The 27796-nt window shown below is 45.0% G+C and overlaps 1 protein-coding gene and 1 long non-coding RNA gene across 2 annotated transcripts; one reads left to right on the top strand and one right to left on the bottom strand.

Moving 5' to 3' along the window:
* The first annotated feature begins 868 nt into the window (after nucleotides 1–868).
* On the top strand, nucleotides 869–24972 carry LOC138816049 (uncharacterized). The gene is made up of 4 exons (XR_011368543.1): nucleotides 869–1278; nucleotides 16120–16295; nucleotides 23611–23704; nucleotides 24672–24972. It is a non-coding gene; the product is annotated as an uncharacterized lncRNA (long non-coding RNA).
* Nucleotides 1825–27605, bottom strand: Pcolce2 (procollagen C-endopeptidase enhancer 2). Its single transcript, XM_070005572.1, has 9 exons — nucleotides 27349–27605; nucleotides 25009–25117; nucleotides 12243–12498; nucleotides 11778–11902; nucleotides 9929–10065; nucleotides 9048–9202; nucleotides 7312–7395; nucleotides 4031–4198; nucleotides 1825–2404 (listed from the first exon to the last, which is right to left on the bottom strand). The coding sequence occupies exons 1-9, from the start codon at nucleotides 27417–27419 to the stop codon at nucleotides 2274–2276; spliced, it is 1236 nt and encodes a 411-aa protein (XP_069861673.1). The 5' UTR covers nucleotides 27420–27605; the 3' UTR covers nucleotides 1825–2273.
* Between the last annotated feature and the right edge of the window lie 191 nt (nucleotides 27606–27796).

The raw sequence follows: 27796 nt of genomic DNA on the forward strand, positions 1-27796 counted from the left end.
GGATCAAGTAGAGACCATGAGGTGAGTACCGGTCAGAGGGAGACAGGTGGACAGTGAGACAGTCAACACAGTAGGAAAGGCGGAGTCAGCCTCTGAAAGTAAGGAGCCAGGCTATGCCCCGATAAAGAGTGTTCACACACTAATGACAAAGGTGAGAGTTTCTGTTTTCATTTTATTTATTTTTTGTAGAGCTGGGCCTTTACATGCAAGGGCAAGTACAGTACCACTGAACAGTATCTCCATTTTCTTTCCCCTCCCCTCCTCTCTCCTTCCCTTCCCTTTCTTCTCTTCTTCCTTTCCCTTCCTCTCTCTCCTCCTCCTTCCATCTTTTTCTCCCTCCCTTCTTGAAATGATTCTAATCACCAGCAGATTAGGTTACCTCACGTAGTCTATCTAAATAACACGTCCTTTCTTCTTCCTTTCCAAACTTTTCATCATATATTGATTTTCTTCTCATTACATTGTATAAAAGTTCCAGTATATTTCTTTCATTATGTTTTTCTGTCTAAGACCAGGACTTGAACTCAGTACCTAGCATTTGATCATTGGCTGGTGCTCTACCAACTGAGCCATGTCTCCAGCTCCACAGTTTTTAGTAGAAAAGATTATTTCAAACATTCTTTTTTACCGCTGATATTAAAAGTATTGCTTTAAGTATGAAGCCTACTAGAGGTTTTTCTGGTCAACTTGAAGATAAATTTTCTCCTTTTCATAGTTTGTTCCTGGTTTATTTTATGAATAGACATGGAATTAAATCAATTGTCTTTTCTGCGTTATTAAGATCAAATTATTTTTTCCTTTAATCTACTAGGAATGGGGCTTCGCAGCCTTTGCTCATTCTATGAAGAATTTGACCTTTGTTAGCTACATTTTACCAGAGGAGAACTAGATAATACATTATGTCAACTATGTTGCTAGGCAAACTTGTTTATGGTGAGAAATGAGCTCTGACAGATAGAGGCTACATCTGGTTTGGAGGAACCACAGCTGAGCTGTGAATACCTACCAAGGAAGCCAGAACTTTGTGCTGAGTACACAACTCCTGCAAGTAGGTCAGTCACCTGAAAGGAGACTGGAAGTTATGCCTATAGTCATATGAATCATCAGAAATCCTAGCTTCTCTAGAATACTCCTTCAAGCTGGAGTGTCTACATGGCACCTGACATGAATGTTGTCTCTTTGCCTCTAAGATGTCTCAGGGAACTAAGGGATGCTATGGAAACTTCTGGCAAACTCATGAAAGACCCTTATGCAAGGAAGTGTAACACTGTCTTACTGGTAAGCTCTTGTCCCTGTGCACTGTCCTAGGCGGGTGGTGCCACCACAGACATTCTTACAAGCCTGAAGAATGTCTGGTTGTTTCTACAACTCCCTAGTTGGCTCTGCAGGTCTATCTATGCAATAAAATATGTTCATTATTTTTTGAGTGTGTGTGCCTGTACTGAGCCTTGAACTCAGGACCTGGAGCTCTTCCTTGGCTTTTTAGTTCAAGGCCGGTACTCTACCATTTGAGCCACTTCTCCACTTCTGACTTTTTGCTGGCTAACTCATGGACTTTCTCCTGCTCAGGCTGGGTTCAAACTGCAGTCCTTAAACCCCAGCCTCCTGAGTTGTTAGGATTGCAGGCATGAGCCACCAGAGCATGACTGAATCAAAAGATTAGCCAGTATCACCCATTAGTGACCATGAAACCCTAAACTGTTTAAGCTTTATACACAAGCTATCAGTGGAAAGAGTAGTTTGGACCTGAGTTCAAAACCCCAGTACCACCAAATAAGAAGGGGTATATTTTATACAATGACAAATCTAATGGCTGCTTCATAATCATTTTTAAATGTTTTTATTAAGCATTACTTTTAAAAAATGCAAGAGAAAGAAAGCAATACCTCAGAGCAAATGCCTAAAGGTAAGGCAAATAATCACTATAAATAATGCACTTATAAAACCTCTTTTTTAATCTCCTCACACAACTCGATTCAAAAATATCCTCTGACAGATTTATAAATAAGCGGCTTCCCAGGAGCCAATGCTTGGCACCGTTCGTTTCCTGCCAGCATCCTAGTCGGCAGGTTTGCAGATACACTTTTCTCAGTACAGACTCTGGACGGCCACCAGCCCTATCAAGGACTCACATCATCTACATGACATGACAGGAAAATCAGTCCAACCTTTCAGGAAGCTCCTGATTAAATCATATGCGATTTTTTTCTACTTAGGGAGAGCAGATCTTTTAGTGACAGCAACAGACTGCGCTTAAGTGGACACGTTCTCTGTTAACATCGCTTGTTTTCTAAGGCGGTCAGAACCTTCTGATTCTTGGTCTTGAACATCATGATAAAGCTGTTGGGCATCACTTTGCCCTGTCCATCTTCACCTACTTGGCCCATAATAATATAATTTAGACCTGAAGGAAGAGAATACATAAATGAATAATTTTCTTTATGTACATCCTTTGAAACAACTTAGGCCACAACTTTTCTCTGGGTAAATGTTTTTCTCTGTAAGTGATATAAATTATCCACTTAGCTATCTAGGATAAATCTGGTTTAAGCAAAAAGTTAAACTCAACTAGCAGTAAATTCTAGTTCTGCTAGTGCAAGGAACCTATAAGCAGCAGTGAGATGCAGTCAACGTGTGGTCCCTCGCTCCTCAGTGCTATCAGTCACGTGTAGTTTCTTGATGCTTCCTGTGATTGATGTACTGCATGAATATGAAAGGTTCCTCAGTGCTGCATGATGCGCCATCCTTGGACAGCCTCCCATAGTCCCATAATGCATCTGGGCTGCAGCTAGTTGACCTCTTCAGTTACTGTGTTGAACATTTTTGTTTTGTTGGTTGTGGGTCTTCAACTCAGGGCCTGAGCTCTTTTGCTCAAGGCTAGTGCTCTATCTCTTTAAGCCACAGCACCACTGCCAGTTTTCTGGTGTTTAATAAGAGATAAGGCTCTCATAGTCTTTCTTGCCTGGGCTGGCTTTGAACCACAATCCTCAGATCTCAGTCTCATGAGTAGCTAGGATTACAGACACGAGCCACCAGTGCCCCACTGTGTTGAACTTTCATCTGCATCTCAACAAGCATGTCTATGATGGACATTTTTTGAGGGCACAGGTAATTAAGATCCTTCTTGCACTTTTCTATTACTTTGGGGGAAAAACAGATGCTAAAAAGTACTGTGGTCTCCCCCCCCCCAACTCTCTTTCTTTTTTTTTTTTTTTTTGCCTCTCGGGAACCTGAACTCTGGGCCTGGGCGCTGTCCCTCAGCTCTTCAGCTCACGGCAGTGCTCGACCACTTGAGCCCACAGCGCCACTTCCGGCTTTTTCTGTTTATGTGGTACTGAGGAATCGAACCCAGGGCCTCATGCATGCAAGGCAAGTGCTCTGCCACTGAGCCACCTTCCCAGCCCCCCAACTCTCTTTCTCTCTCTCTCTCTTCAAATGACTTCCAAGCTTTGAATTCTTGCCTAGCTGGAATTCTTTATTCTGAAGTTCACTTCCACATTTCTTATTGCTTGCTGGGCATTTTCTTGTAAGCACAGTGACGGCACTTGACAAGGTCAACTGTTCTCTCAACATCTGTCCTCTGTTGATTCAACTCTAAAGATTTGAGATGCATTATTTATTTCTACAAGTTATAGGAATTGGGGTTACTGTTCAATTCTGCCTCCCTCCGGGGCCTTCCCTTGCTATCAAGTCCAGTCGACATATTAGCCATGACTTTACTTCTCTATACCTGCCACTGCTTAGAAAGTTCCATATCCTGCTCCAAGAAGCTGTGTCATCCCCTTGGTGATCCCAGAGACTCCCTAGGAGAGAGATGAGACTTTTCCTTATTACCTACTTTGTTGTTGCTGTTGTCGGTCGTGGATCCTGAACTCTTGAGCTCTTCAGCTCAAGGCTAGCACTCTACCACTTGAGCCACAGCACCATTTCTGGCTTTTTCTGCTTATGTGGTGCTGAGGAATCGAACCCAGGGCCTCATGCATGCAAGGCAAGCACTCTACCACTGAGCCACCTTCCCAATCCTACTCACCTCTTCTGAGGAGAGGGCACTGCTTGCAGACCACAACTACCTTGGCACTCATGTTCTTGCCAGCCTGCTGGATTGGCAGATTCCCCTCTTTATAGATGTTAATGATGGAGACTGTGGCATGGAGGCTTGCGCCTCGAGTGACGGTCGTGATCACAGTGCCAGTTAATACTGTAGAAGACAAGGAAAACGTCTTGGAAACTAGGTGACAGCAAATGCCAGGGAAGGCAAGTGCAAGGAGAATTGAAAATAAATATATGCTCTCTGTTTCAGAAATGAAATTGTTTTAATGTTAAAGAAAAGGCCTGACTTGAGTTCTCAATCCTGAGTTATTAAAAATGGTTCTGAGCCGGGTGCTGGTGACTCACAACTGTCATCCTAGCTACTCAGGAGGCTAAGATCTGGGGATCACAGTTCAAAGCCAACCCAGGCAAGAAAAGTCCATGAGACTCTTATCTCCAATAAACCACCGGAAAACCAAAGTGGCTATGTGGCTCAAGTGGTAGAGCACTAACCTTGAGCTGGATTTCTGAGGGACAGTGCCCAGGCCCAGAGTTCAAGCCCCATGACTGACCAAAAAAAAAAAAAAATGGTTCTGAAAGCTGAGTGCTGGTGGCTCAGGACTATTGTTCCAGCTCCAGGAAGCTGAGATCAGAAGGAAGATGATGGTTTCTGGTCAGCCTGGGAGGAAAAAATTCAGAAGACTCCATCTCAACAGAAAAGGCTTAGTGTCATAGGATATGCTTGTCATCTCAGCTACAGTGGGAAGTGTAAATGGAAGATCACAGTCCAGGTTGGCCTGGGGGAAAAATAGGATTTTTTTTTTCTTTTTTCCTGTGAGTTTTGGGTCTTGAACTCTGGGCCTGGGTCCTGTCCCTCAGCTCTTCAGCTCAAGGCTAGCACTCTACCACTTAAGCCATAGCACCACTTCCAGTTTTCCAGTGGTTTATTGGAGATAAGAGTCTCACGGACTTTTCCTGCCCGGGCTGGCTTTGAACTGTGATCCTCAGATCTCAGTCTCCTGAGTTGCTACGATGACAGGCGTGAGCCACCAGTGCCCAGCAAAAGAGTAGGAATCTTATCTGAACAATAAAGCACGGGGTTGGTGGTGTGGTCAAGTGGTGGGACACCTACCTAAGAAGTGTGAGGCCCTAGTTCAAGCCCCAATACTGCGAAAAGTAAATAACGCCATGGAGCTTGTTACCCTGGTTGTTGGTTATTGATAACTAGGAGAGAAACCTAAATACTTGTTGAATATCAATCTATTGCTCTGATGGGGACTCTTAAAGATATTCTGTCTGATATATGGATCAGTTACCATATAAACGGTTGGCTTATGAGGCTCTGCTTATGAATATTTAACAAGACCTTGAACCTTTAGAGGCAATGTTGTACTTGTAGTTTGAGGTTGCATAGTGGAGTGGAAGAAGCACTTGGACTTGGTCTGTGTGGGTGAATGTTGACCTTCTGTCTCTCCCTCGCCTCCTCTCTGGCCATACCCTCTCCTTGAACTTTTTTTTTTTTTTTTTTTTTGGTCAGTCGTGGGGCCTGAACTCTGGGCCTGGGCGCTGTCCCTCAGCTCTTCAGCTCAAGGCTAGCGCTCTACCACTTGAGTCACAGCGCCACTTCCGGCTTTTTCTGCTTATGTGGTGCTGAGGAATCAAACCCAGGGCCTCATGCATGCAAGGCAAGCACGCTACCACTGAGCCACCTTCCCAGTCCCTCTTCTTGAACTTCTGTACATCCTAATGGGCCATCACTTTCTAATAATGATCACAGATCTCTGTCTCTCTCTGGCCTTTTTGTATTCACCTTCTTGTCCATCCTGTCTATCTCATTTTACATGTCAAAGTACAGAATGGAGTCTAACCTAAAAAAAATTTTTGCATTAAAAACATGTCTAGTAAAATCTGCTTGTTCTTTTCATATAGTGCCTTCTTTCGTCCATCAGTATCTTCACAGAAACAGTCTCTTGTAAGCCACACAAGGAGGGATGCTGTCTCTTTCAAAGGGCTGCTGTTGTCATGGTAGCAGTTTGAGGGGGACAATTCCCTGTGGCACAGGGCTTGCACTAGATTTTGTTTTTAACCCATTGTGTTCCTGCCCAGATAAAACTCAGCAGCACTCCCCAATTATTGTGACACTTAAATCTGCCGAGCACCCATCGGCCAGTCATGATGTGGTTTGGTACCTGTGCCATCTGAGTGAATCACAGTCAAATGGACTTATCAGTCAAGCTCAGGACTTTGTTACCAAGCGAGCCTTCATGCTTGTGTAGTGTATCAAGCTCCTGACACCTCACACTGTACTCTGATTCCTGGGGACAGGACTTCACTACACATATCAGCTGACAGCCAGGTGGAATCAGGCGGCTCCCAAAGCCCAGGGAGAGTGATTTCCTGAGCTCCTCTACAGAAGACTAACCTATATGGGATAGCAAATGGTGCTGTTTAGTTTCATTCTTGTGCCACTAGCTGGAATTTCACCAGGCCAGCTGCAATAAGATTTAGGACTCCAGACTCCATATCCTCCTAACTCTCCTGTATGTAATACAGCCCTTCGGGGCTACACTTTATGACACCAAACACCAACCTAGCCTCTGGGTAGGCCCTTTGTTGTAGATAACCTACTTGGGCACCAACAACTTTCTTTTCCTGATAAGACCTCGCAAATGTTTCTTTGAACCTACTTTTGAAAATAAAGGACACAATTAAATTCAGCTCTGAAGTAGTGTTCACAGATAGGACAATTTTGTAATTGGAAAAATTCTGAGTCCTTAAGTCCTATCTCCTCAGGTTTCAATTCATAAGAGTTCCCCAAGTAGACTTCAGAGGTCCAAGTTTTAATTTAGTCCTTTGGAAGCACATTATAGGCAAAGTACTTGAATTTCTTCTGAGTGAGGTGAGCTTCTGAATGTAAGCTTGGCTTGTAATGCACTTAAGTTGAATCACAGATGTGTGAAAAAAAAATAACCTGCAAATGCAAAATATGTGAAGGAACAAGGATACGGGGTTTTTCAGGAAGAGTCAGCCAGAATACACAGAGCAGCAGCAGTAACATATGTGAAAAAGGCACTTTTTTCTGAATAATTGTTTTTCTCACCTCATCTTATTCTACCTACTAACGCCATAAGCTGACACGCCTAGAGCGGAGGAAAACGTTTTCCTGGGCACATAAGCAGTGTCACTGACACTTTGCCATCAAAGTCATGGGAATTCCTTTGAGATTAAGTGTGCAGTCTCAAGTTTCTCATTAGAGAGAAAAGGCCAGGTTTTATTTCTTACCAAAGTTGCTTGAACAATAATTGCTCTCCAGAGTCCCCGACCGTCTACACTTTTGTTGACACAGGGCCACGGTGGGTTTTAAACCTTAAGTCAAAGAAGAAATTCAAAGAAGGAAAACATATGATTCAGGAAAATGAACTCAAGTATAATTGGTGTTTACATCTAAACCTATTTAAAATTAACATTTATTTCCTAAGCCACTAATCTGGCATTGCCATGAAATAATTATAAACCATGCAAAAAAAAAAAATTCCAGTCCACCAACAATTGCTCTAATTTCCTCAGGGCAACCCAATACCTCTTTTGAATTTTAAACCCAAGACCAAAGATAATCCAAATTTAGCCCTATTCTCTTTTTCCTTTCTATACAACTAACACCAGGACCAAAAATAGATACACTCTTTGTATACCCTGCTGCAAAAAACCCAATCCAAAGGTGCTTGAAGACCTAAGATACAGGGTAATTCTTTGCACAAGGAATCCTAGAGTGGTCCCCTGGGAATAGAAAGGTACTTTCTGGATACATTGATCAAGATATATTGCATTCATCAACTGCTTTGTTAAATGGGAACTCCTTAGTACAACTACTTAAAGATAATTTAAAAAATAAGCTTAAAGGGCTAGGAAGGTGGCTCAGTGGTAGAGCGCTTGCCTTGCATGCATGAGGCCCTGGGTTTGATTCCTCAGCACCACATAAGCAAAAAGAAAAAAGCCGGAAGTGGCGCTGTGGCTCAAGTGGTAGAGTGCTAGCCTTGAGCTGAAGAGCTGAGGGACAGCGCCCAGGCCCAGAGTTCAGGCCCACAACTGGACCCAAAATAATAATAATAATAATAATAATAAGCTTAAAAAGAAAACATGTGGTGAGTGCTGGTGGCTCACGCCTGTCATCCTAGCTACTAAGAAGGCTGAGATCTGAGGATCACAGTTCAAAGCCAGCCCAGGCAGGAAAGTCCATGAGACTCTTATCTCCAATAAACCACTCAGAAAATCAGAAGTGGCATTGTGGCTGAAGTGGTAGAGTGCTAACCTTGAGCTGAGGAGCTGAGGGACAGCACCCAGGCCCAGAGTTCAAGCCCCATGACCACCACCAACAACAAAAATATATACATATATAATATACCTATATATATATATATTTGTATGTAATTGCCTGACTAGAAGTCAATCAGGGTTTTAGAAATTCTCACATGTAACGTGTTGTATCTGTCACTTGATATAAGTAAGCACTGACTAAATACTTACTTTGAGGCTGGCTGTAGCTAGGAGGATCTTAAGAACTGAGAAGTAGACAGATTTTAAAGTAAATCTTGGGCTGGGAAGGTGGCTCAGTGGTAGAGCGCTTGCCTTGCATGCCTGAGGCCCTGGGTTCTATTCCTCAGCAACACATAAGCAAAAAGAAAAAAGCCAGAAGTGGCGCTGTGGCTCAAGTGGTAGAACGCTAGCCTTGAGCTGAAGAGCTGAGGGACAGTGCCCAGGCCCAGAGTTCAGGCCCCACGACCGGACCCCCCCAAAAAAAATTAAAGTAAATCTCAGTAGGTATACACAGTGGTTCCCTACTGTGTTTTTGCCCTGTAGGTGACAGATGGCAATCTCTGGAAGCAGTCTGGTTGTCATAATTAGGGGATGTTTATGGAATCTAGTGACTGCAGTTACTTTAGTTTCAAGTATTTTTACTTCAAAGGAATCCCTTTTCTGTTTGTAATGCATGTGCACAACTTCCAAACTAAAGAACTTACCCGCAGTGACAGGGTACGCTGTGGTAGCAGGCGGGGCTGGAGTGGTGGGCAGCTTTTTTGGCATGAATTTGTAGTGACCAATGAACCCGTCTGCTGTTAAACTTAAGTCTGATAAAAACTGAATGAGAAGTTCATTTTTCTCAGATACAATTGGCCTAAAAAGAGACAAATGGAAAGTTTAAGTGGTACCTCTCTGAAATTCTAAAGATCTTACCTTCCCATCATTTCTGACAGTAACAAGGTAATTTGCTTAAATCTAAAAGCTCACACTCTTGAATAAAAAGGTCAAAGTCCTCATCTGCTAAACAATAATGCACTGTGTTTGCTCAGCCAAGGACTCTATTTCTTCCATTCCATCTCCACTACAACCCTGAGATCAGCCCTTTTTTATGGGCTAGACACCTGAGGAAGAGCATTCAGGTGGTTTGTTCAAGGTCCCATCACCAGCCTGTAGAAGTTAGCTAGGCTTTGCTGGTAGTGTTGGATGAGCCTCCAGCTTTTTTTATTTTTGTCGGTTGTGGGGCTTGAACTCTGGACCTGGGTGCTGTCTCTGAGCTCCTTCAGCTTAAGGCGAGTGCCCTACTACTTGAGCCACAGTGCCACTTCCAGTTTTCTGGTGGTTCATTGAAGATCAGAGGCTCACAGATCTTGTCTTGGGCTGGCACTGAACTGTGATCCTCAGATCTCAGCCTCCTGAGTAGCTAGGATAACAGGCATGAGCCACCAGTGCCGGGCCTGAGGCTCCTCCAACATGGAGCCTAAGAATCTGTTGACCAAACAGCAGCATAAAACCTTCCATAATCTAAACGTATTTGGGCAATTTCATAAAAAACAAGTTTAGACTCATTAAAATATTAAAACCACAAATAGGTGTTACTTACGCAGGTGGACTATCCCCACAGAACTTTCCAATTCTGTTAGCGTCATTGACTTCTCCGCCATTAAACACAGCCACATAATCGTATCGGCAATAGTTATCACGCTCAAGGTCAAACTTCTCAAACTTTAACTCGATAAGCTTTTGAAGAAGCACAACATTAGAAATGTCAGGTGACAGTGGTGAATAATATCAGATGGACTTCTCCCACTTTCCATATTTGTACAATGCTAGGATTTTTGTTTGAAAAATGTCTTCTTCTGTTTAAATCTCTTTTTCTTGTTGTGTGTTTCTTATTAAGAAAACTGTAGTTTTCTTTCACTTTCATTTTTAATCACTACAAAATATGATCTCAAAACCAGATCGACCCTCACTAGCGTCGTACATCCAACAGCTCAGTTCTCTTGCAGTTCCTTAGGAAGGATCATTTTATAATTCCAGCTACAATAAGACCATTGGCTCTGGAGATCTATGGCACAGCATGGAAACTATAATTGACACAATTATATGCAAATACACACTTTTTTTTTTGTCAGTTATGGGGCTTGAACTCGGCCTGGTCACTGTCCCTCAGCTCTTCAGCTCAAAGCTAGTGTTCTACCACTTGAGCCACAGCACCACTTGGGTTTCCAGTGGTTTATTGGAGATAAGAATTTCACAGACTTTCCTGCCCAGGCTGGCTTGAACCATGATCCTCAGATCTCAGCCTCCTTAGTAGCTAGGATTACAGGTGTGAGCCACTGGCACCTGGCTTCACGTACATATTATACTTAAAAATTTCTTTTGGGGGAGATCTTAAATTTTCTAGCCGCACCTGCTCACAAGCATAAGTAGGAGAGATGATGCATATGTTAAAGAGCTTGATTATACTCTTTCAGAATGTATGCATTTAAACCCTTGGCTTTACTAATTAAGCAGTATCAACATCAAGCTGTATAATCTACATACATACATTTTTATTTGTCAACTATATCTCATAAAGCTGGGAGGAGAAAACAAATGTATCATCTCAAGTAGTGTTCTTAATCATTTCTACGAAGTTATGTTTAAAGCTCCACAAATTCAAGTTTCATCTATTCCTGCATCAAGTTCTGTCCTTAATATCTGAAAGTAGCACCTCAAAAGGGCAAAATTTCATACAACCCACAAGCTAATACATACTAGAAAAGTAGATCTTTGCTGATCTGCCCGTCCATCCATCCATCCATCCTTCTAACTTTCACAGCACTGGAGATGAAACGTAGGTTTCATCTTGCTTATGCTAGACAAACATTCTACTGCTGAGCTTTACTTTCAACCCCTATTCATTGCTTACAGCAAAGCTTTTTGTGGGAAACAATTTTTATTTTAAACTGCAGTCTCTAAACACCCTTAAACAGACCCATTTTCAAATCAGACACCGGTTCTTTGAGGAGCTAGCCAGCCGTGCTTGCATGATGTCTGGCTTTATTAGAGCAAGGCATGCAGGCTGTTTTTGGTTTGGTGACCAGGACATGATGTGTGAGCTGTGACAATGAGGATCCTGGAATGTAGAGGTTGCTGGGGATTTTTAACACCTCCCCCTACCTCCAGCTGATCCATGCCACTTAACAGCACCAGGCTCCTAACGCCTGCTCCAGGGTGGAGCCGTCTTAGGTGGGATTTGCTTACAGTTTATATTTTTAAAACGAGTTTGGAAATGATAATTTGCAGATTAAACAGTGCCCAGGGCAAGTCAGCTTGGATCTTCACCTGAGGAAGGGCCTGTGTCCGGCATGGCTTTTTCTCCCTGGATCCTTAGCTCTCATACCAGGAGCCACGCCATCCGGGCAGGTCACACTCCCATGCTTTCCTGGCATTGCCTGGAGTCTCACCTTGTTCTTGGGGGCCAGGATGTGCCACACACAGGTGACCCCTGCAGGGTAATCCCGGTCTGGCCAGTTGGGGGTTTTAAAGGAACCAGAAGGTTTTTCAAGGCGCCCTCCACAATACAGGTCTCCTGAAGTGATTAAATATAGGAAAAATAAATAACAATCTAAGTTATATCCCAATGCAGGCTAGGGCAATACAACCCTCTGAAGACAAGGAGCTAATAGGAGACTGTATAAGCTAATAGTCCTATTAGCTCATGGTAAACTTAGGTAAGGGTAGAGGCTCTTGGTTGGTTGGTTGGCATTCCTGAGCTCTCTGTTTGAGAACTGCTCCAGAGACTTAGGCAAAAGGAGTAACCATACCTCAAGTGCCAAGTAAATGTACATCAAGCGCCCCCAACCCCCAGCTGGCATCTGTCACAGTGATGCATCGATAAGAGTTCGTTCTGCACTGAATGGAAGCCATACCTCTTTCGTTGGGTTGAGCAGCAGAGAACATGGCCATGAAGCCATTTCCAGCTGTGTTGGCATCAGAAATCATCTGTACCATCATCTTGTTGCCACTGGACACGAGGGCTCCCGGGCGGAAGGTGCCGCAGAAGCGCCCAATACGCTGGCCGTTGGCGTGGCCATTGTACACATCCACAAAGTCATAGCGGCACAGGTTGTCACTCTCGAGGTCTATGAACCGGAAGTTGAGAACCACCACTTTTCCCTCGGGGACCTGTCAAGACAAGGGACAAGGAGGACACTGTGTCTAGTCAAGGATACAAGTGAGAAGGTCCAAGCGTGGTACCAGGCTGGGTTGTGGCTCAGTGGCAGAGTGCTTGCCTTACATACATGAAGAAGCCCTTGAGTTCAGTTCTCAGCCCCTCAACAATAAAAGGGGGATCATCCAAGATGATTTTTTTTTCCTCTTTCAAATCTGAACTGTAGGAAAAGTTTTCCAGTAAACCACATTCCTAATACATTATTACTGATTCTCTTCTGAAGAATTACTGATTCTCTTCTGAAAAATTCCATTATTGTCTAGGGAAACAGTCTTGTTCCTTAAGAGTTTATCTCAACAGATTCTCAGTCTTTTTAAATGATGTCATTGCTTACACAAAGAACCCCCAGGTGATCTGTACCAGTGTGGGTCTATAGTACCCAGAGACAAGTGTCAGCATACATTGAAAGTCAAAGAGAAATTCTATTACGTATTAAATGCATGTGATTGTGGGTCTTTCCAGTGTACAACATCTGTTCTTTGTTTTTCATATGAGCAGTCAGCATCAACTAATATCCCCTGGTACAGACTTCTTGTTTTGGGTGATACTGGGATCAGGGTCTGATGCTTGCTAAGCTGGCACTGTCCCACTTGAGCCTCACACTCAGCCATGTTTGCTTTCGCTATTTTTCAGATAGGGTCTTGCTTTTGGACAAGGTTAGTCCTGGATCTCTCTCCTCCTACGTATGCCTTATTCATGGCTTGCTTGTTGAGATGAGGTCTCCTAGCTTTTTGCCAGGGCACTACTATAGTGCCGATAAGAGTCCCTGATTGTTATTCTCTGAAGACGAGCTCCCACTTGAGTCTACAGTCTGGATTTTTCTTTGTTAAGGATATATGTGTGTGTGTATGTGTGCGTATATATACTCACACATATATACCACAGAAAGATGCACAGAACAATATAATACACATATGCTAATGAACCAGAATTGACTTGACCACATGGGTGAAAATCTCCTTTAGTAAAATACAACATTGCTGATAAACCTAAGGCTTCCTTTGCCTCCATCTCAGGCCACATTTTCTCCTTCCTTTCTCAGAAGCAATCACTTTCACAAATTTAGTGGCTTTCCTTCTATGATCTTCAAAATAGCTTTATACGTACGTACGTACGTGTGTGTGTATGTGTGTGTGTGTGTGTGTGTGTGTGTGTGTATGTGTATCCGTCTATGCCAAACATATTTCATGTCTGTTTTCTCTCAAACAATTCCCTCCTACTGAAACACTCACCCAGACACCCTCCAGCCCTGAAATGGGCTCTGCCCAGTAGACAGCCCTTCCCTCAAAATCCCTTCCTCATGCTTTTTTCCTGAAGAGGGAGCTATGAGAGGCAAAGCACCCTCATGCCTTGCCCGTGGTTGCACCCCTGGCCTCTGGCACAGCACACAGCCCAAGTCAAGGCTCAACCTCAAAAATATTTGTTGCATGAATGGATCTATTAGGCACTAAATGAAAGCACCACGCAAATCCTGGACAAGATTCCTACTGAGTGGCTCCGCCTCTTGCAGCAGAGCTCCGAAGGGCATGTTCCTTTTTCTAGGTTGTGTCTGGGCCTTTATATTTTAGAGACAGATACTTGCTGTGTAGCCCAGGCTGGGCTTTGAATGTAAGCATCGTTCTTCCTGAGCCTTTCAAGTGCTGGGCTGACAGGTGTGTACCACCACATCCAGCTTCTTCTAAGACAGTCTGTACAATAAGAACATGCATAGCCCTTTGGAAGCTTCTTATGTCAAATCTACAAATGCTAAAACACTAGAAGTAGAAACTCAGTGAACTTGATTTTTTTTGGTAGTTACTGTGTTGTGAGATTATCTGCCTATGGGAAAAGGATTCAGTCCCTGTGTTTTTTCCTGTCAATAGCTGGGCCCTGTATGGCACTGACTTATGAAGCCTAAGGCTTGGACAGTGACCTCAGCTCACCCCACGGCTCCTGGGACGTTCCTCCCATCACAGGCAAACCAGCCAAGCGCTTTCGATGCCAGGGCTCCTGCCAGCAAGCAGGGAAATGCATCTTAAGTCAGTGCTTTGCATCTTCAGGATACGCCAGCAAAATGCAAACAGAGGATGCTGGTCTGCCTCGAGAGCACACGAATGCAGAAATGTTCCACTTTGCATCCACAGCTTCCCCAGACCTGACCTCACAGTATGTCTGACTTGCCTTTTCCACAGACAGACCTTTAGGAAGTCACACTCTAACCTGCACACCACAGTTTACCTAACACTACAGAGGCAGTGTAGTGCAGCGCAGCACCTGTTCCCACACCTACCCCTAAATGTAAGCCAGACATTTGTATGGACAAATTAGGTTGAAATACATGTCCATCTTTCAAGAGGGAAATATATCAGAAGCTTGCAATCCTCCTATTTACCCTTTCCACATGCTTGAGATAAGAACTTCTCCATGTCCAGCCTTTTCCGTGGAGATGGGACGCCGGAGGGGCGTTATGTTTCTCACAAACTTTTTGCCTGAGGCAAACACTACTGAACTATCCTCCTCCCAACTTCTGTCTCCCGAGTCTAATTAGGCTTACAGGTGTGACTCACTACACCCAGATCTTCATGTCTTGACTCTCGACCTCCCCATTCTCACATGCATCTAGTCGTTTTCTTTCTCTGTGCAATTTCTGCCTGGAACATTCTCTGTACCTCCAATCATTGACTCTCACTTTAATTTTGAAGTCAAAGTCAAATCCAGGAAACTGCCTTCTCACCCCTCATTCCAGTGCCCAGATCTGGGGGAGGAAGGCATTATCTTCCCTTTTCTACTCCAGGGCCCACTCTTCCCTCTGGATGGGTACGCCTGGCCTCCCAGGTCTCTGCAGAAGGCCCTTTACCCAGCAGTGAACTATGTTCCGCTCTGATTGACCTGCGTCTGCTCTACTCAACCTTCCATGGGCAGCTGGAGGCCAGGCATGCACAAAGCACGTGGAAGGTGGGGATAATGGGCCAGGAAACATTCTCTGTCCTCACTTCATGTATCCTGCTCTCAACCGTGCCAATGTGTCAACAGTTCTGAAATAGAAACTCTTGAGGGTCCACACGGCCACAGCCCACAGTCTCCCTGGAGCAAGTTGAGACCTCCAGGCAGGTGAGGGATGTTACAAGTGTACTACACTGGTCCCAGGTGGACTTTTTCCTTACGGTCTCTCAATCCACATGTAAAGGAAAGCTGAGTTTTTTAAGTCAAGATACTCATTTCTTTTTCAGGGTTGTGTTTTATGATCAAAGGTTGCAGAAGGTCGTGAAAATTAAGTTGAGTCAATTTCTCAATATCTCCCCTGCGCGCCCCCCAAAAAGAACAAAGTACTTAAAGTCATTTGGGGACATTCAGTTCTCCAGCAGTTGTCAACATGAGTTAATTCAGAATGGGATAAATGTGATTGGTGGAGACTCTTGGAGGAGAAAGAGTCCCCACCCTGAAGCACTAGTATGAGTCTCTTCTGAGGGCTGTTTTTAAAAACAGCCAATCTAAAAACCAGAGGAGCCTTTTGCTACCTTGTGCTAGGGGCCCTTTGGGCGACAGTCATGTTTTCTTCTTTTAATGACAGAGGAATATGGTTTTATCCCAAACAGGTTTCCAGTGTAAAGCTGATTCCTACATAGTAACCTAAGAGGAAAGGGGCTCTGACATGACAGTTTCAAGAAAAGACTTGTGTAATTTTGATTTTCATCAGAAGGATCAGGAACTCAAGATTATTGAACTGGAACAGAAAAGTCCTTCCATTCTGGGAAGAAGTAATCACAATAAGGTAATAAATACACCAAAAACAAAACACATACAGGCTATGGATGCTTTTAGGTGATTGAGAATTACGTCAGACCCTGGATTCCATCACCAGCACTCAATACTCAACAAAAAGCACTGAATGGATGTGATCAGTTAATATGCCATCAAACAAATAAGAGGCAGGGTTTGAATGGCAGCTTGAGGCTGCAATAAGAGAGAACTAAATCTGTTTTTAAATGTGATTTCTATGTGCAGAAAAAACTAGGTAGGTGTGGTAGCATATGTCTGTAATCCCAGTGACTCAAGAGGTTGGGGCGTAGAGGATATTGAGTTAAGAGGCTAGCCTGAGTTACATAGCCAGATGTTGTCTCCAAAACTCCAAAGTAAATAAGTAAATAAATAAAATGAAAATGAGTAAAATAATATCGATAGTTTGTCATCGACAGTATCATAGCTTTAATGGGAGACAACAGCCCTTCCTCCCCTGATGTCTACTCCTGAACGATAAACATCTTATACTTTATTTGTTCTGGAATTTACTTACATGGGTTTTTTTTTTATCCCTAAATAATAAGTTTGTGCTGCTGCTTCTTTTTTATTGTTGTTGTAGAGCTGATACACAGAGGGGTACAGTTACATGAATCTGCTAATAAGTAGTGAGTGCAATTCCTTTTGAAACGTGTCACCCTTACGACTTACCCTCCTGGTTTTTCCCTCCGTCCCCACGCACAAGCTATCCATTCATTTTCCACGTAGTGTCTAGTGAGTCCCACTGTTTTATTTGTTCACCTTTGTTCCACCTTTTATGTGTCCTCACCCTCCCAAATACACTCTAACAAACAAATGGAAAAGAAAACAAAAACAGCAACAATTGGAACTAAAAAATATCTTGCTACTTCCTGATTTACCTCCTTTTCATCTCTACCTGTTTGCTTCCTATGATTCGCTTATTCCTTCACCAACTGTCTGGTTAAGTCAGTATTCATCATTTTTTAGTACAATGGCCTCCTAAATATTCATGATGGTGCTATGCTGTTGAATTGTTGTTTACCTAGTAAACAACATGAACTTAAGGTTGGTGTCGCTTTCCTTATCATGAAAACCCCTCTCAGTAACAATCGAGTGCCGTATCCTTGGGTTTCCTCTTGCTTCTTGGAAACATCCATTTTGGAGCTCTTATTTTCCTGATCGCCTTATCCTGTCTACATTGCCTTCTCACAAGGTCTGCTGCACAGCTGGCTGGTTCAGAACTTGGCTTTATCCCCAACTTGGGAAATCACCCTACAGGTGTCTATGTCTTTTTAGTTTTTGTATTTGCTTTATTCTCTCATTTTGCTGGATTTTTTGCTTTTCTTACAAAGCTCAAAAGTTTTAAGGTCTCGCATATCTCAAAAGTATCTTTTTCTGTACTCAAACCTCTCCACCAATTTGGTAGGATTACAGAATTATGTCTTTTTCCCATTAGAACTATGAAGGCATTGATCCATTGCTTTCCAGCCTCTAATGTGCAAACATAGTTTTTTTCCCCTCTATGATTTTTCTCCTACAGAAACATGAGGGTTCTCTTGGCTAAATTTAATAGCAGCGTGGCTTGCCTGTTTTTGCTCATTGTCCTGAGAATTACACTAATAGTTATATACATATAATAATAGTTCCTGTCTGAATTCCCTGTTCAATTTTTTGTAGGACTGTCATTACTGAGACTTCCTAGATAGATCCTCTAATTTTCTTATGTTTTTCTCTTTAACACTTCTTTTGTTTTCTACTTTCAAAGTGCCTTCAAGTTTATCTTGTAGCCTTTCTATTCACTTTTTGTTTCTACTCCCATTATTCATTTCCAAGTGTTTTCTTAGTATGTCATTCCTTTTGTTAGCAGCCTGTTTTTATTTTGTGTGTAGCATCTATTTTGAAGATAATAATGACAGAGTTTACGTTCTGCTCTTCCTCATCTCTGTTTTCTTGGTGTTTTTGTTTTCGGTGTGTCTGGGGCTCTAGCTTTTCATATAAGTGACTTTCCTCTGGTGTCTGGTAGTCCTTATCTGCGCAAGCACATTCAGAACTGAGGGGCTGAGCAAGCTCAGTGGCAGAGCTTGTCACCGCCGTGTAGTGGGGACCACGGTGTCTGGACAAAGCTTGTTGCTTTGGGGCTATCATTTTCTCCCAGTTCCTTCAGTGCCTTGCCTGAGGGGTGAAGACTTTCCTGTAGAATTCAGAGGGAGAGGCAGGAGGAAGAATGCCAAGGGTCTCACCATCCAACACACAGAGTTTAATTCAGTTCCCCTGCGTTCAGTGCCATGCCTCTACTTGGCCTGTTCCAGGATACTGGGCAGTTCCCAAGTCCCCCTCTGGTTCCTAGGGATTAAAAAAAAAGCCAGGCCCCAAAGGAAAGAGAAGGGAGAGGAAGTGGAAGGGGGAGACACCCCATTTGCTGATTGGGGTGGAGAAAGGAGCCTGGGAAGGCAACCACTCTCACAATGCTTCCTAACATAACTCCACATGTTCACCTCACCTGCCCTGCTGCCTTCCAAGAAACCAAGGGCCTCTAACTCTAGGCCTTTCAGGCATCCTGAGCGACAACCAGTACCTCCTCCCCACTCTGGCCGACACCAAGCTCCCTGGTCTGCTGAACCAGCTGCCAGCGCCCACCTAATTTCTCAGTCTCTAAAATTTGATTGATATTCTCATCTAATACAAACTCTGTTCCAGTTCCTCTTCTCGAGAGTTGAAACTTCCTACTAGGGCTTGAACTCACTGCCTTGTGCTCTCGTTTGGCTAGTGCTCTACCACTAGAACCACACCTCCAGTCCAGCTTTTTTTGCTGGTTAATTGGAGATAGAGTCTTATATTATCTTCAAATAATTGTGCAGGGAAGTTCAGTTTAACATGTCCATTTATGTGTACCACACAGCTTGATCAGAGTTACCCATCATTCTAACTGCCATTCCTTCAAAACAGACAATATAGTCATACTAATGACATGCTGCATGTGTATTTATGTGTATAGGTATGTGTGTATATATTTATACATGAATAAATATACACATACATATACAGATATACCTAGACTGCCCCCCCCGCCCCCACTGCCGCCACAAACATACATCTATCCCTTTCCCTATACTACCATCAGCCCCTAAGATTTTTTTGGGGGGGGGAAGTTCCGGTCATGGGGCCTGGGCGCTGTCCCTCAGCTCTTCAGCTCAAGGCTAGTGCTCTACCACTTGAGCCACAGCACCACTTCCGGCTTTTTTCTTTTTGCTTATGTGGTGCTGAGGAATCGAACCCAGGGCCTCATGCATGCAAGGCAAGCACTCTACCACTGAGCCACCTTTCCAGCCCCATAAGATTTCTTTTGTCTCTATGGACTTGGGTTTTCTGGACATGGTATATAAATGGAATTACACAGTAGAGGGCCTTTTGCATGTGATTTCTTTTTAAATATTGTGATATCTTTGAGATCCATACATTTTGCACCATGAATGAATATAATACTACTTTCAGGACAAAATAATATTGTATTGTATGATATACCACATATTGTTTATTCATTTGACAGTTGATGGGTATTTTTAACATATTGCTGAGTGTGCTGATATACACTTGTAATTCCAGCACTTGGGAGGCTAAGATAGGAGGATCATGAGTTCAAGGCCAGACTAGGCTAATATAGTAAGATCCTGTCCAATTAAAAAAAAACAGAGATAGATATATTGTTTTGGCTTCTTATTAATAATGCTTCTACAAACATCTTTGTCCAGTCTGTGTGAGAGTGTATTTTCATATTTTTTCTTGCACTTAAGAGTACAATTGCTGAGTCACATGGTAAAAATTTAAGTTGCAAATAAAACAATCTTCCAAGTGGCTACATTGTTTTTCATTACTATCAGCAGTATTAAAGAACTCCAGTTTCTCCACATTGTGTGTGTGTGTGTGTGTGTGTGTGTGTGTGTGTGTGCGCGTGCGCAGTGCCCCCGCACACATGCGCATGCTGGTACTAGAGCTTGAACTCAGGCCTCCCACTCTTGCTTAACATTGTCTCTCAAAATTGGTGCTTTACCACTTGAGCTACACTTCTACATCTGGCTTTTTATTAATTAATTGGGGAAAAAGTACCTCTTGAATTGATCTTCTCAGGCTGGCTTTGAACCATGATCCTCAGATCTCAGCCTCTTGAGTAGCTAGGATTACAGGCGTGAGCCACTGGCACCAGTTCATTGAGGGTTTTTTTTTTTTTCCCCACATCTTTAGTAACAATGCTAATCATCTTTTATGTGCTAATTGGCTATTTATTTATCTCTTTGGTGAAATATCTACTCACATCTTTAGCCCATTATTTTTAAATTGTCAGCTCTATAAAACTTTAAACACAATTAGAACTGAATTTTTAAAAAAGATAAACAGCTGAGTCACACTGAAGGTCTGATTTCATAATCCATTCTAAGCCAAAATCAAGAGGTCTAACCCACTTGTTATAATGAAGTTATTCTGCACAAAATAGCAACGAGCTGATGACAGACCCTCTTCATCAAGAATCCCCTGGCAAGGAACATTGTTTCTCATTTTATTATTATTTTTTTGGATCCACTATGATTTTTAGATGACAAAATACAACAACACCTTCTTAAGGACAAAAAGTATCTCCTCTGCTTTTCAGAGGAAAATATGAAAGATCAAAAATTAAAATACACAGTGGGCCTGATAGAATGCCCTGAGTTTAATACAAAAAAAAATCTCCCAAAACAAAACAAATAAGGAATAATTACAAACACAGATTTTATGCAGTTAATATATGGGTCCATCATATAAATATATTAGCAAAATTAAAGCAACTTTGGGAGGCTTGTAAGTGGTGAGACTGGGGAGAAAGGGAATATAGATATTATCAGTATGGGGCTGGGAAGGTGGCTCAGTGGTAGAGCGCTTGCCTTGCATGTCTGAGGCCCTGGGTTCGATTCCTCAGTACCACAGAAGCAAAAAGAAAAAAGCCGCAAGTGGCACTGTGGCTCAAGTGGTAGAGCGCTAGCCTTGAGCTGAAGAGCTGAGGGACAGTGCCCAGACCCAAAGTTCAGGCCCCACAACCGGACCCCCCCCAAAAAAAGATATTATCAGTATCATTTAAGGCTATTTTTCCACTTTTTACTTTGTTCTTTGGTGTCACACCAGAATTATGATAACCAATAAGGCTGGGAAGGTGGCTCAGTGATAGAGTGTTTGCCTAGCATGCATGAGGTCCTGGGTTCAATTTCTCAGCACCACGTAAGTAGAAAAACAAATACAAAAAAACCCAAAACACTTCTCGCCAGGCACAGGTGGCTCACTTCAGGAGGCTGAGATCTGAGGACCGCCATTCAAAGCCAGGAAAGTCCATGAGACTCTTATCTCCAATAAACCACTAGAGAACTGGAAGTGGCTCAAGTGATAGAGTGCTCACCTTGAGCTGAAGAGCGCAGGGACAGCACCCAAGCCCAGAGTTCAAGCCCCACGACCAACCAAAAAAAAAAAATTATGAAAACCAAAATTATTCCTGTAAGCAGCAGAGAATTAGTATAAGCAAAAGTGAGAATGGAACTGGATACAGTGTAAAAACAGGAATATTCTCTTATGGTCAGTTAATTTTTGGCAGGAATACCAAAGCATTTCAATGGTTCATTTCATGTGTTGTTTTGATGGGGTCAGGGATTCCCAGATGACTAGTAAAACAGTATTTGGAGGGGTGTGACTTTTAGCATAAATGAGAAAAATGAGTTTCGAAGGTGTGCCCTTACCAGTATGTGCATTCTACATCCTATTCTTTAAGAAGTTCTAGAATAGGAAAAGCTGATCTACAGCGCTTGCCCCTGTGGGGAAAGGGGACTGGGTCAGGAAGGAACAAAACAGAAGGTTCTAGCAATGTTCTCTGTCATAATTGGGGCATTGGTTATACAAGTGTGTGCCTTTGAAAATTTTAAATCTATGCATTTTACGGTGTGTTTAGTATACCTAAAACAAGCAAAAATAAAGAAAGACACGATTGTGTCTTTAGATCTGGAATGTTCCAAAGACCTGCATGTTGAAGGCTTGGTCCCTAGCCCATGGTACTATTGGGAGGTGGTGGAAATTTCAGGAAGGACTGTAGGAGGAGTCCTCGAGAAGTCCTCAGTGGGTATAATGGGATCCAGCTTCCTCCTGGCTGCCAGGAAGGAGATGGGCAGTTCTGCTTTACCATGTGTTCCTGCTGTGAGGTTCAATGTCAAGACAAGCCCAGAAACAACTCTCACCTTGGATAGCCAAATGTTTTCTGTTAACTATGTATTTTTCTTACCTGTAGATGATATTAACTCACCATTTGGTTAAATAACTATTCTAGCCATTGAAATAACTGTGTCTAGTAAAGCAAATATATATGTTCTTTTAATATATATGTGTGCATACATATACCAGCCTATAGTTAAGACTGGAATTCAAGTTTCTATATAATTCTAAATCCCATGTATAGTTTAAAGCCAGGATATATGTGGTTAGGGCCAAAATTCCTTTCCTCTATCTATCCCGCTGTTTACACCAAGCAAATAATAGTTACAGTAATTTTAGAACCCTTTGATGGACCCTTAGGTATAATTAAGTGACTTAAACATTGAGTTCCTGCCTAAATTCATTATTTGTCTTCTCAAATTACACACATAGGCCTATCTTCCTGTATGTTTCAAATTGGATATAAATATGCAAGCCCACACCCAGCACTGCCAATCTTCTCATGAGTTGAATAAAAAGTTGAGAAGCGTTAAATCCACAACCTCATTTTTAATCTACAAGTGCATTAAACTAAATGTGAATGCCTTGTAAATTTAATCAGGCACCTGAAGGGTAGATTCAGTAAGATGACCTCAACATACATACATAAGTTCCAGAGTACCACAGGAAAATTGCACTGAAATTCTTGTTAGCAGATATTTATTGGTCCTGTTTGGAAATAGCAAGGCACCTGTGATACCGCCCTGTGAAGTCAAATTAAATCTTAAAAAGGCCAATTTCAAATGATCAACATATAAACCAGTTTTAAGTAGTGTATGTTTGTGTTTGTGTGTGTGCGTGCACGCATGTGTGCATGCGTGCCTATGCACATGCAAATACTGGGACTTGAACACTATCCCTGAGCTTTGGGCTCACGGCTAACACTACCACTTGAGCCACAGCTCTACATCTGGCTTTTTGGTGGCTAATTGGAAGTAAGAGTCTCAAGGTTGACTTTGAACCATGACTCTTGCATCTCAGCCTCTTCAGTAGTCAGTTTATGTACTGAGCATCAAAATGCTTTACATACATATCTGTTATTAATTCTTTTGTTTACTCTCCACCAGACAGCAAACTCCTTGAAGACAGAAACCATAGCTTGCTTTTTGCTCCTCGGACCCATCACAGTGGTTCAATAGAATAGTCACCCAATCCATTTTGGTGAGTGTTGATTTACTTAATAAATAAGCTCAGAAGAGTATAATTACTGAGTCAAATTTTGTGTGAGGATTTCCATACCATTTATAAATATTTCTCCTCTCCTTTCTGTCAAACAGCCTTCTTGTGCAGAAGGTGTTTTACTTAGCATGAAACGTTGCTCACCAGTCATCTCTGATTAAGTCAATGTCGGTAGCAGTGTTAGGCCTAAGTTTCCCCCTGGATAGAGGGGAGGAGGTGATGTGTTTTCTCAGAGTGGTGCTGAGGCTTGAGTGAGATACTTGTTCACTACATGGCCCAGTATGTGTCTGGTATACGGAGTAAAGTGCTAGTCTACACAAGTCAGAGCAGCTATTTGTACAAATCATAATCTGGGTTCTCGGTAGGCTGAAGCAGAAGGATCGTGAGTTCCAGGCCAGCTTGTGGCTAACGCAGAATCAATAAATAGAAGTAAATGAATAATATGGGGTTAGGGAGTAAAGCTTAGAGGTAGAGTCCTTGCTTAGCATGTTTGAGCCTCTGGATTTGATTTCTAGCATTGAAAAAAAAAAAAACCAAAGCAAAAAGAAAGCCATCATGTGGGTGACACAACCTGATTAAATAAGCACTTAATGAATCAATGTTTCTAGTTACCCAAAACTTCCTGACAATGAAAAACGAAAGGAGAGAGCTGAAAATCACTGTCATACCAACGGAATGATTCAACCTGACAAGAAATCCAGACTTCTTTTCTCCCTCTTGTTTTAAGTGAGTTGTGTCCAACTCTGGCTTCTTATCTTAAGATGGTATAACCCAGCCGTCACTAGCCAGCACAGGCGTTTAAGCATGCTTGAAACTGACCGCATTTCTACCATTCTATAGTCTCAGATCTCCTTGAGTGGTGGTTTCTACTCAGACATAGTAAGTCCATTTTCTTCAGTTCCCTAATGGGAAGGCCAAGGCACTACTTCCAATCTTCTGTTCCTCCTAGGAATCAGCGTGTGGGCAAAGGTCATTCATTACAACAGCCCTCCATCGAAAATATGCCTTCATCATGAATGCGTAAAAATCCAACAGAGTGAGGCTGGGTTTGCAGTAAGAATTTATACCTTCAAGCACTATCTCCAGTCCTTTCTGATGTCTACTGCAAGGCACCACCGGATTGCTTAATAAAAATCTCCCAAATAGTTGACGTCAATCCAACATTTCATATTCCAGGCATCTGCCTCCAACCCAGATCTCAATACCAGAGGAAAAGGAGCGCCGCTTTGCAGTTTCCAACCCCCTCTTGCAAGAGAATACCTCTGTTAAAAAAAAAAAAAACTTACTGTGATTTTCCAAGTGCATTTGCTATTTGAAGGGTACACTCCAGGAAAACCTTCGCTGCCAAGAAATCCAGACTCTCCAGTGAGAACCCCGCCACATGTAAAAACAGGTCTGGGGAAATAAACGAGAAAAGAATACTTCATTTGAGCCATGGTCTAGTAATCTAATGTCAACTTCAGAAAAAGCGGTACGTATGGCTTAGAGTGAAGTGTATCATAAATGGAAGACCTAAAGCCTTGCTGGCTCTTAAAATACTTAAGTCATATCCTGATAAAAAACACTCATGCCTTCTTAGTCAACTGAAGATAGTAGGCCAGGTGCCAGTGGCTCTTACCTGTCATTAGCTACTCAGGAGGCTGAGATCTAAGGACTGCAGTTCCAAACCAGCGTGGGCAGGAAAAAGTCTGTGAAACTCTTTATCTCCAATGAACCACCAGAAAACCAGAAGTGGCGGCCATAACTCAAATGTGATAGAGCACTTGCCTTGAGTGAAAAAGCTCAGAGAAGCCGGGCGCTGGTGGCTCACGCCTGTAATCCTAGCTACTCAGGAGGCTGAGATCTGAGGATCGCGGTTCAAAGCCAGCCCGGGCAGGAGAGACCGTGAGACTCCTATCTCCAATAAACCACCAGAAAACTGGAAGTGGCGCTGTAGCTCAAGTGGTAGAGTGCTCGCCTTGAGCTGAAGAGCTGAGGGACAGCGCCCAGGCCCAGAGTTCAAGCCCCACGACCGACAAAAAAAAAAAAAAAAAAGAAAAAGCTCAGAGAAAAAGCGCCCAGGGCCTGAGTTCAAGCCCCTCGACTGACAATATATATGTTTACATAGATAGCTAACATACAGAGAGATCACAGGCCGCGCATATACCTGTTAATCCTCAGAGATCACAGGTGTGCACATGGATGTAGGTGACGTGTGTATGATAGGCCACATTCGTATAGCTCACGTGTGCGCAGGCGTGTGTGTGTGTGTGTGTGTGTGTGTGTATGTGATACCTGTATATGTCTGTACCTATAGGTAACATGTGTGCAGGGGGACAGATGGATCATATACGTCTTCCATGTAGTGTTCTAGGCTCTGAGGAAAGCATCAACCAGCAGGGTCGCTGGAGAGAGGCGGGGGAAGGTGTGGATGGGAGCCGGGCCAGGTGAGGGGCAGGGCAGGGGGGGCCGGGTGAGGGGCAGGGCAGGGGGGGGCCGGGTGAGGGGCAGGGCAGGGGGGGGCCGGGTGAGGGGCAGGGGGACTGGGTGAGGGGCAGGGGGGGCCGGGTGAGGGGCAGGGGGACTGGGTGAGGGGCAGGGGGGCCGGGTGAGGGGCAGGGGGACTGGGTGAGGGGCAAGGGGGACTGGGTGAGGGGCAAGGGGGCCGGGTGAGGGGCAGGGGGACTGGGTGAGGGGCAGGGGGGCCGGGTGAGGGGCAGGGGGACCGGGTGAGGGGCAGGGGGGGGCCGGGTGAGGGGCAGGGGGACTGGGTAAGGGGCAGGGGGGCCGGGTGAGGGGCAGGGGGACTGGGTGAGGGGCAAGGGGGGCCGGGTGAGGGGCAGGGGGACTAGATGAGGGGCAGGGGGCCGGGTGAGGGGCAGGGGGGCCGGGTGAGGGGCAGGGGGACTGGGTGAGGGGCAAGGGGGACTGGGTGAGGGGCAGGGGGACTAGATGAGGGGCGGGGGGCCGGGTGAGGGGCGGGGGACCGGGTGAGGGGCAGGGGGACTAGATGAGGGGCGGGGGGCCGGGTGAGGGGCAGGGGAGCCGGGTGAGGGGCAGGGGAGCCGGGTGAGGGGCAGGGGAGCCGGGTGAGGGGCAGGGGAGCCGGGTGAGGGGCAGGGGAGCCGGGTGAGGGGCAGGGGAGCCGGGTGAGGGGCAGGGGGACCGGGTGAGGGGCAGAGGGACCGGGTGAGGGGCAGGGGGGCCGGGTGAGGGGCAGGGGAGCTGGGTGAGGGGCAGGGGGACTAGATGAGGGGCAGGGGGCCGGGTGAGGGGCAGAGGGACCGGGTGAGGGGCAGGGGGGCCGGGTGAGGGGCAGGGGGACTAGATGAGTGGCAGGGGGCCGGGTGAGGGGCAGAGGGACCGGGTGAGGGGCAGAGGGACCGGGTGAGGGGCAGGGGAGCCGGGTGAGGGGCAGGGAGAGGTTTCCAAGTCCCTTCCTGAGGGTCCTGGCCCCGGGCATAAAGGGGAGGCTGAGGCCCAGGAGGGGGAGAGGAGGGGCGTCCGTGCCCAGCCCCCGGCCACCCCCACCAGGTGGGTCCGTGGGGTCCCCCTGGGTTTCTGGGGGAGGGGGTCTCCACGCCTGGGGTCCCCTTTCCCCCCCCCGGCCACGTGGTGGGGGGAGCGCAGGGAGGGGTCTGGGGTACCTGTCGGGGGGCTGCGCGCGGGCGAAGCTCAGCAGCAGGCACAGCGGGATCCAGGCGCCGGCGCCCCTCATGGCCGGCGCGGGGCTCGGGGTCCCCAGCCGCGCGCCCCGCTGCGCTCCCGCCGGGCTCAGGCCGGGGCGGGGTGGTGGGGTGGCGGCGGCGCCGGGACGGGGGTCCCTCCCCTCTGCGCGCCTTCCGCGCGGTCCCCCCCGCGTGCGCCCCGGTGGCCGCCGTGCGCTCGGGGCGCGCGGGCGCGGCGATGGGCGGCCGGGGCCTGGCGCGGGCGGCGGCGGCGGCGGCTTCTCCCCCAGGACGGGTCGGGCCGGCGGGCGGGGCCCGGCCCTGAATATCCCGTTTGTTCTCCCCCGACGCCGGGAGGGGCGGCTCCGTGGCCACCGCCGCGCCTCCCCTCCCGGGGCCTGCGGGGCGCCGGCCCCCCAGCATCCCC

Source organism: Dipodomys merriami, unplaced genomic scaffold (assembly GCF_024711535.1).
Source record: "Dipodomys merriami isolate MVZ:Mamm:240054 unplaced genomic scaffold, mDipMer1.0.p SCAF_68, whole genome shotgun sequence".
NCBI lineage: Eukaryota > Metazoa > Chordata > Mammalia > Rodentia > Heteromyidae > Dipodomys > Dipodomys merriami.

What these genes read in the sequence shown, in the direction of transcription:
- Pcolce2 (XM_070005572.1), bottom strand. Translation starts at nt 27,419, where the DNA reads ATGAGGGGCGCCGGCGCCTGGATCCCGCTGTGCCTGCTGCTGAGCTTC. An exon ending in TCCTGGCCCCCAAGAACAAG is followed by an intron (nt 10,066 to 11,777) that starts GTGAGACTCCAG and finishes CTTCTTCAAAAG; the next exon opens with CTTATCGAGTTAAAGTTTGA. An exon ending in GTGCCCTCTCCTCAGAAGAG is followed by an intron (nt 2,405 to 4,030) that starts GTGAGTAGGATT and finishes CTCTTCCTTCAG; the next exon opens with GTCTAAATTATATTATTATG.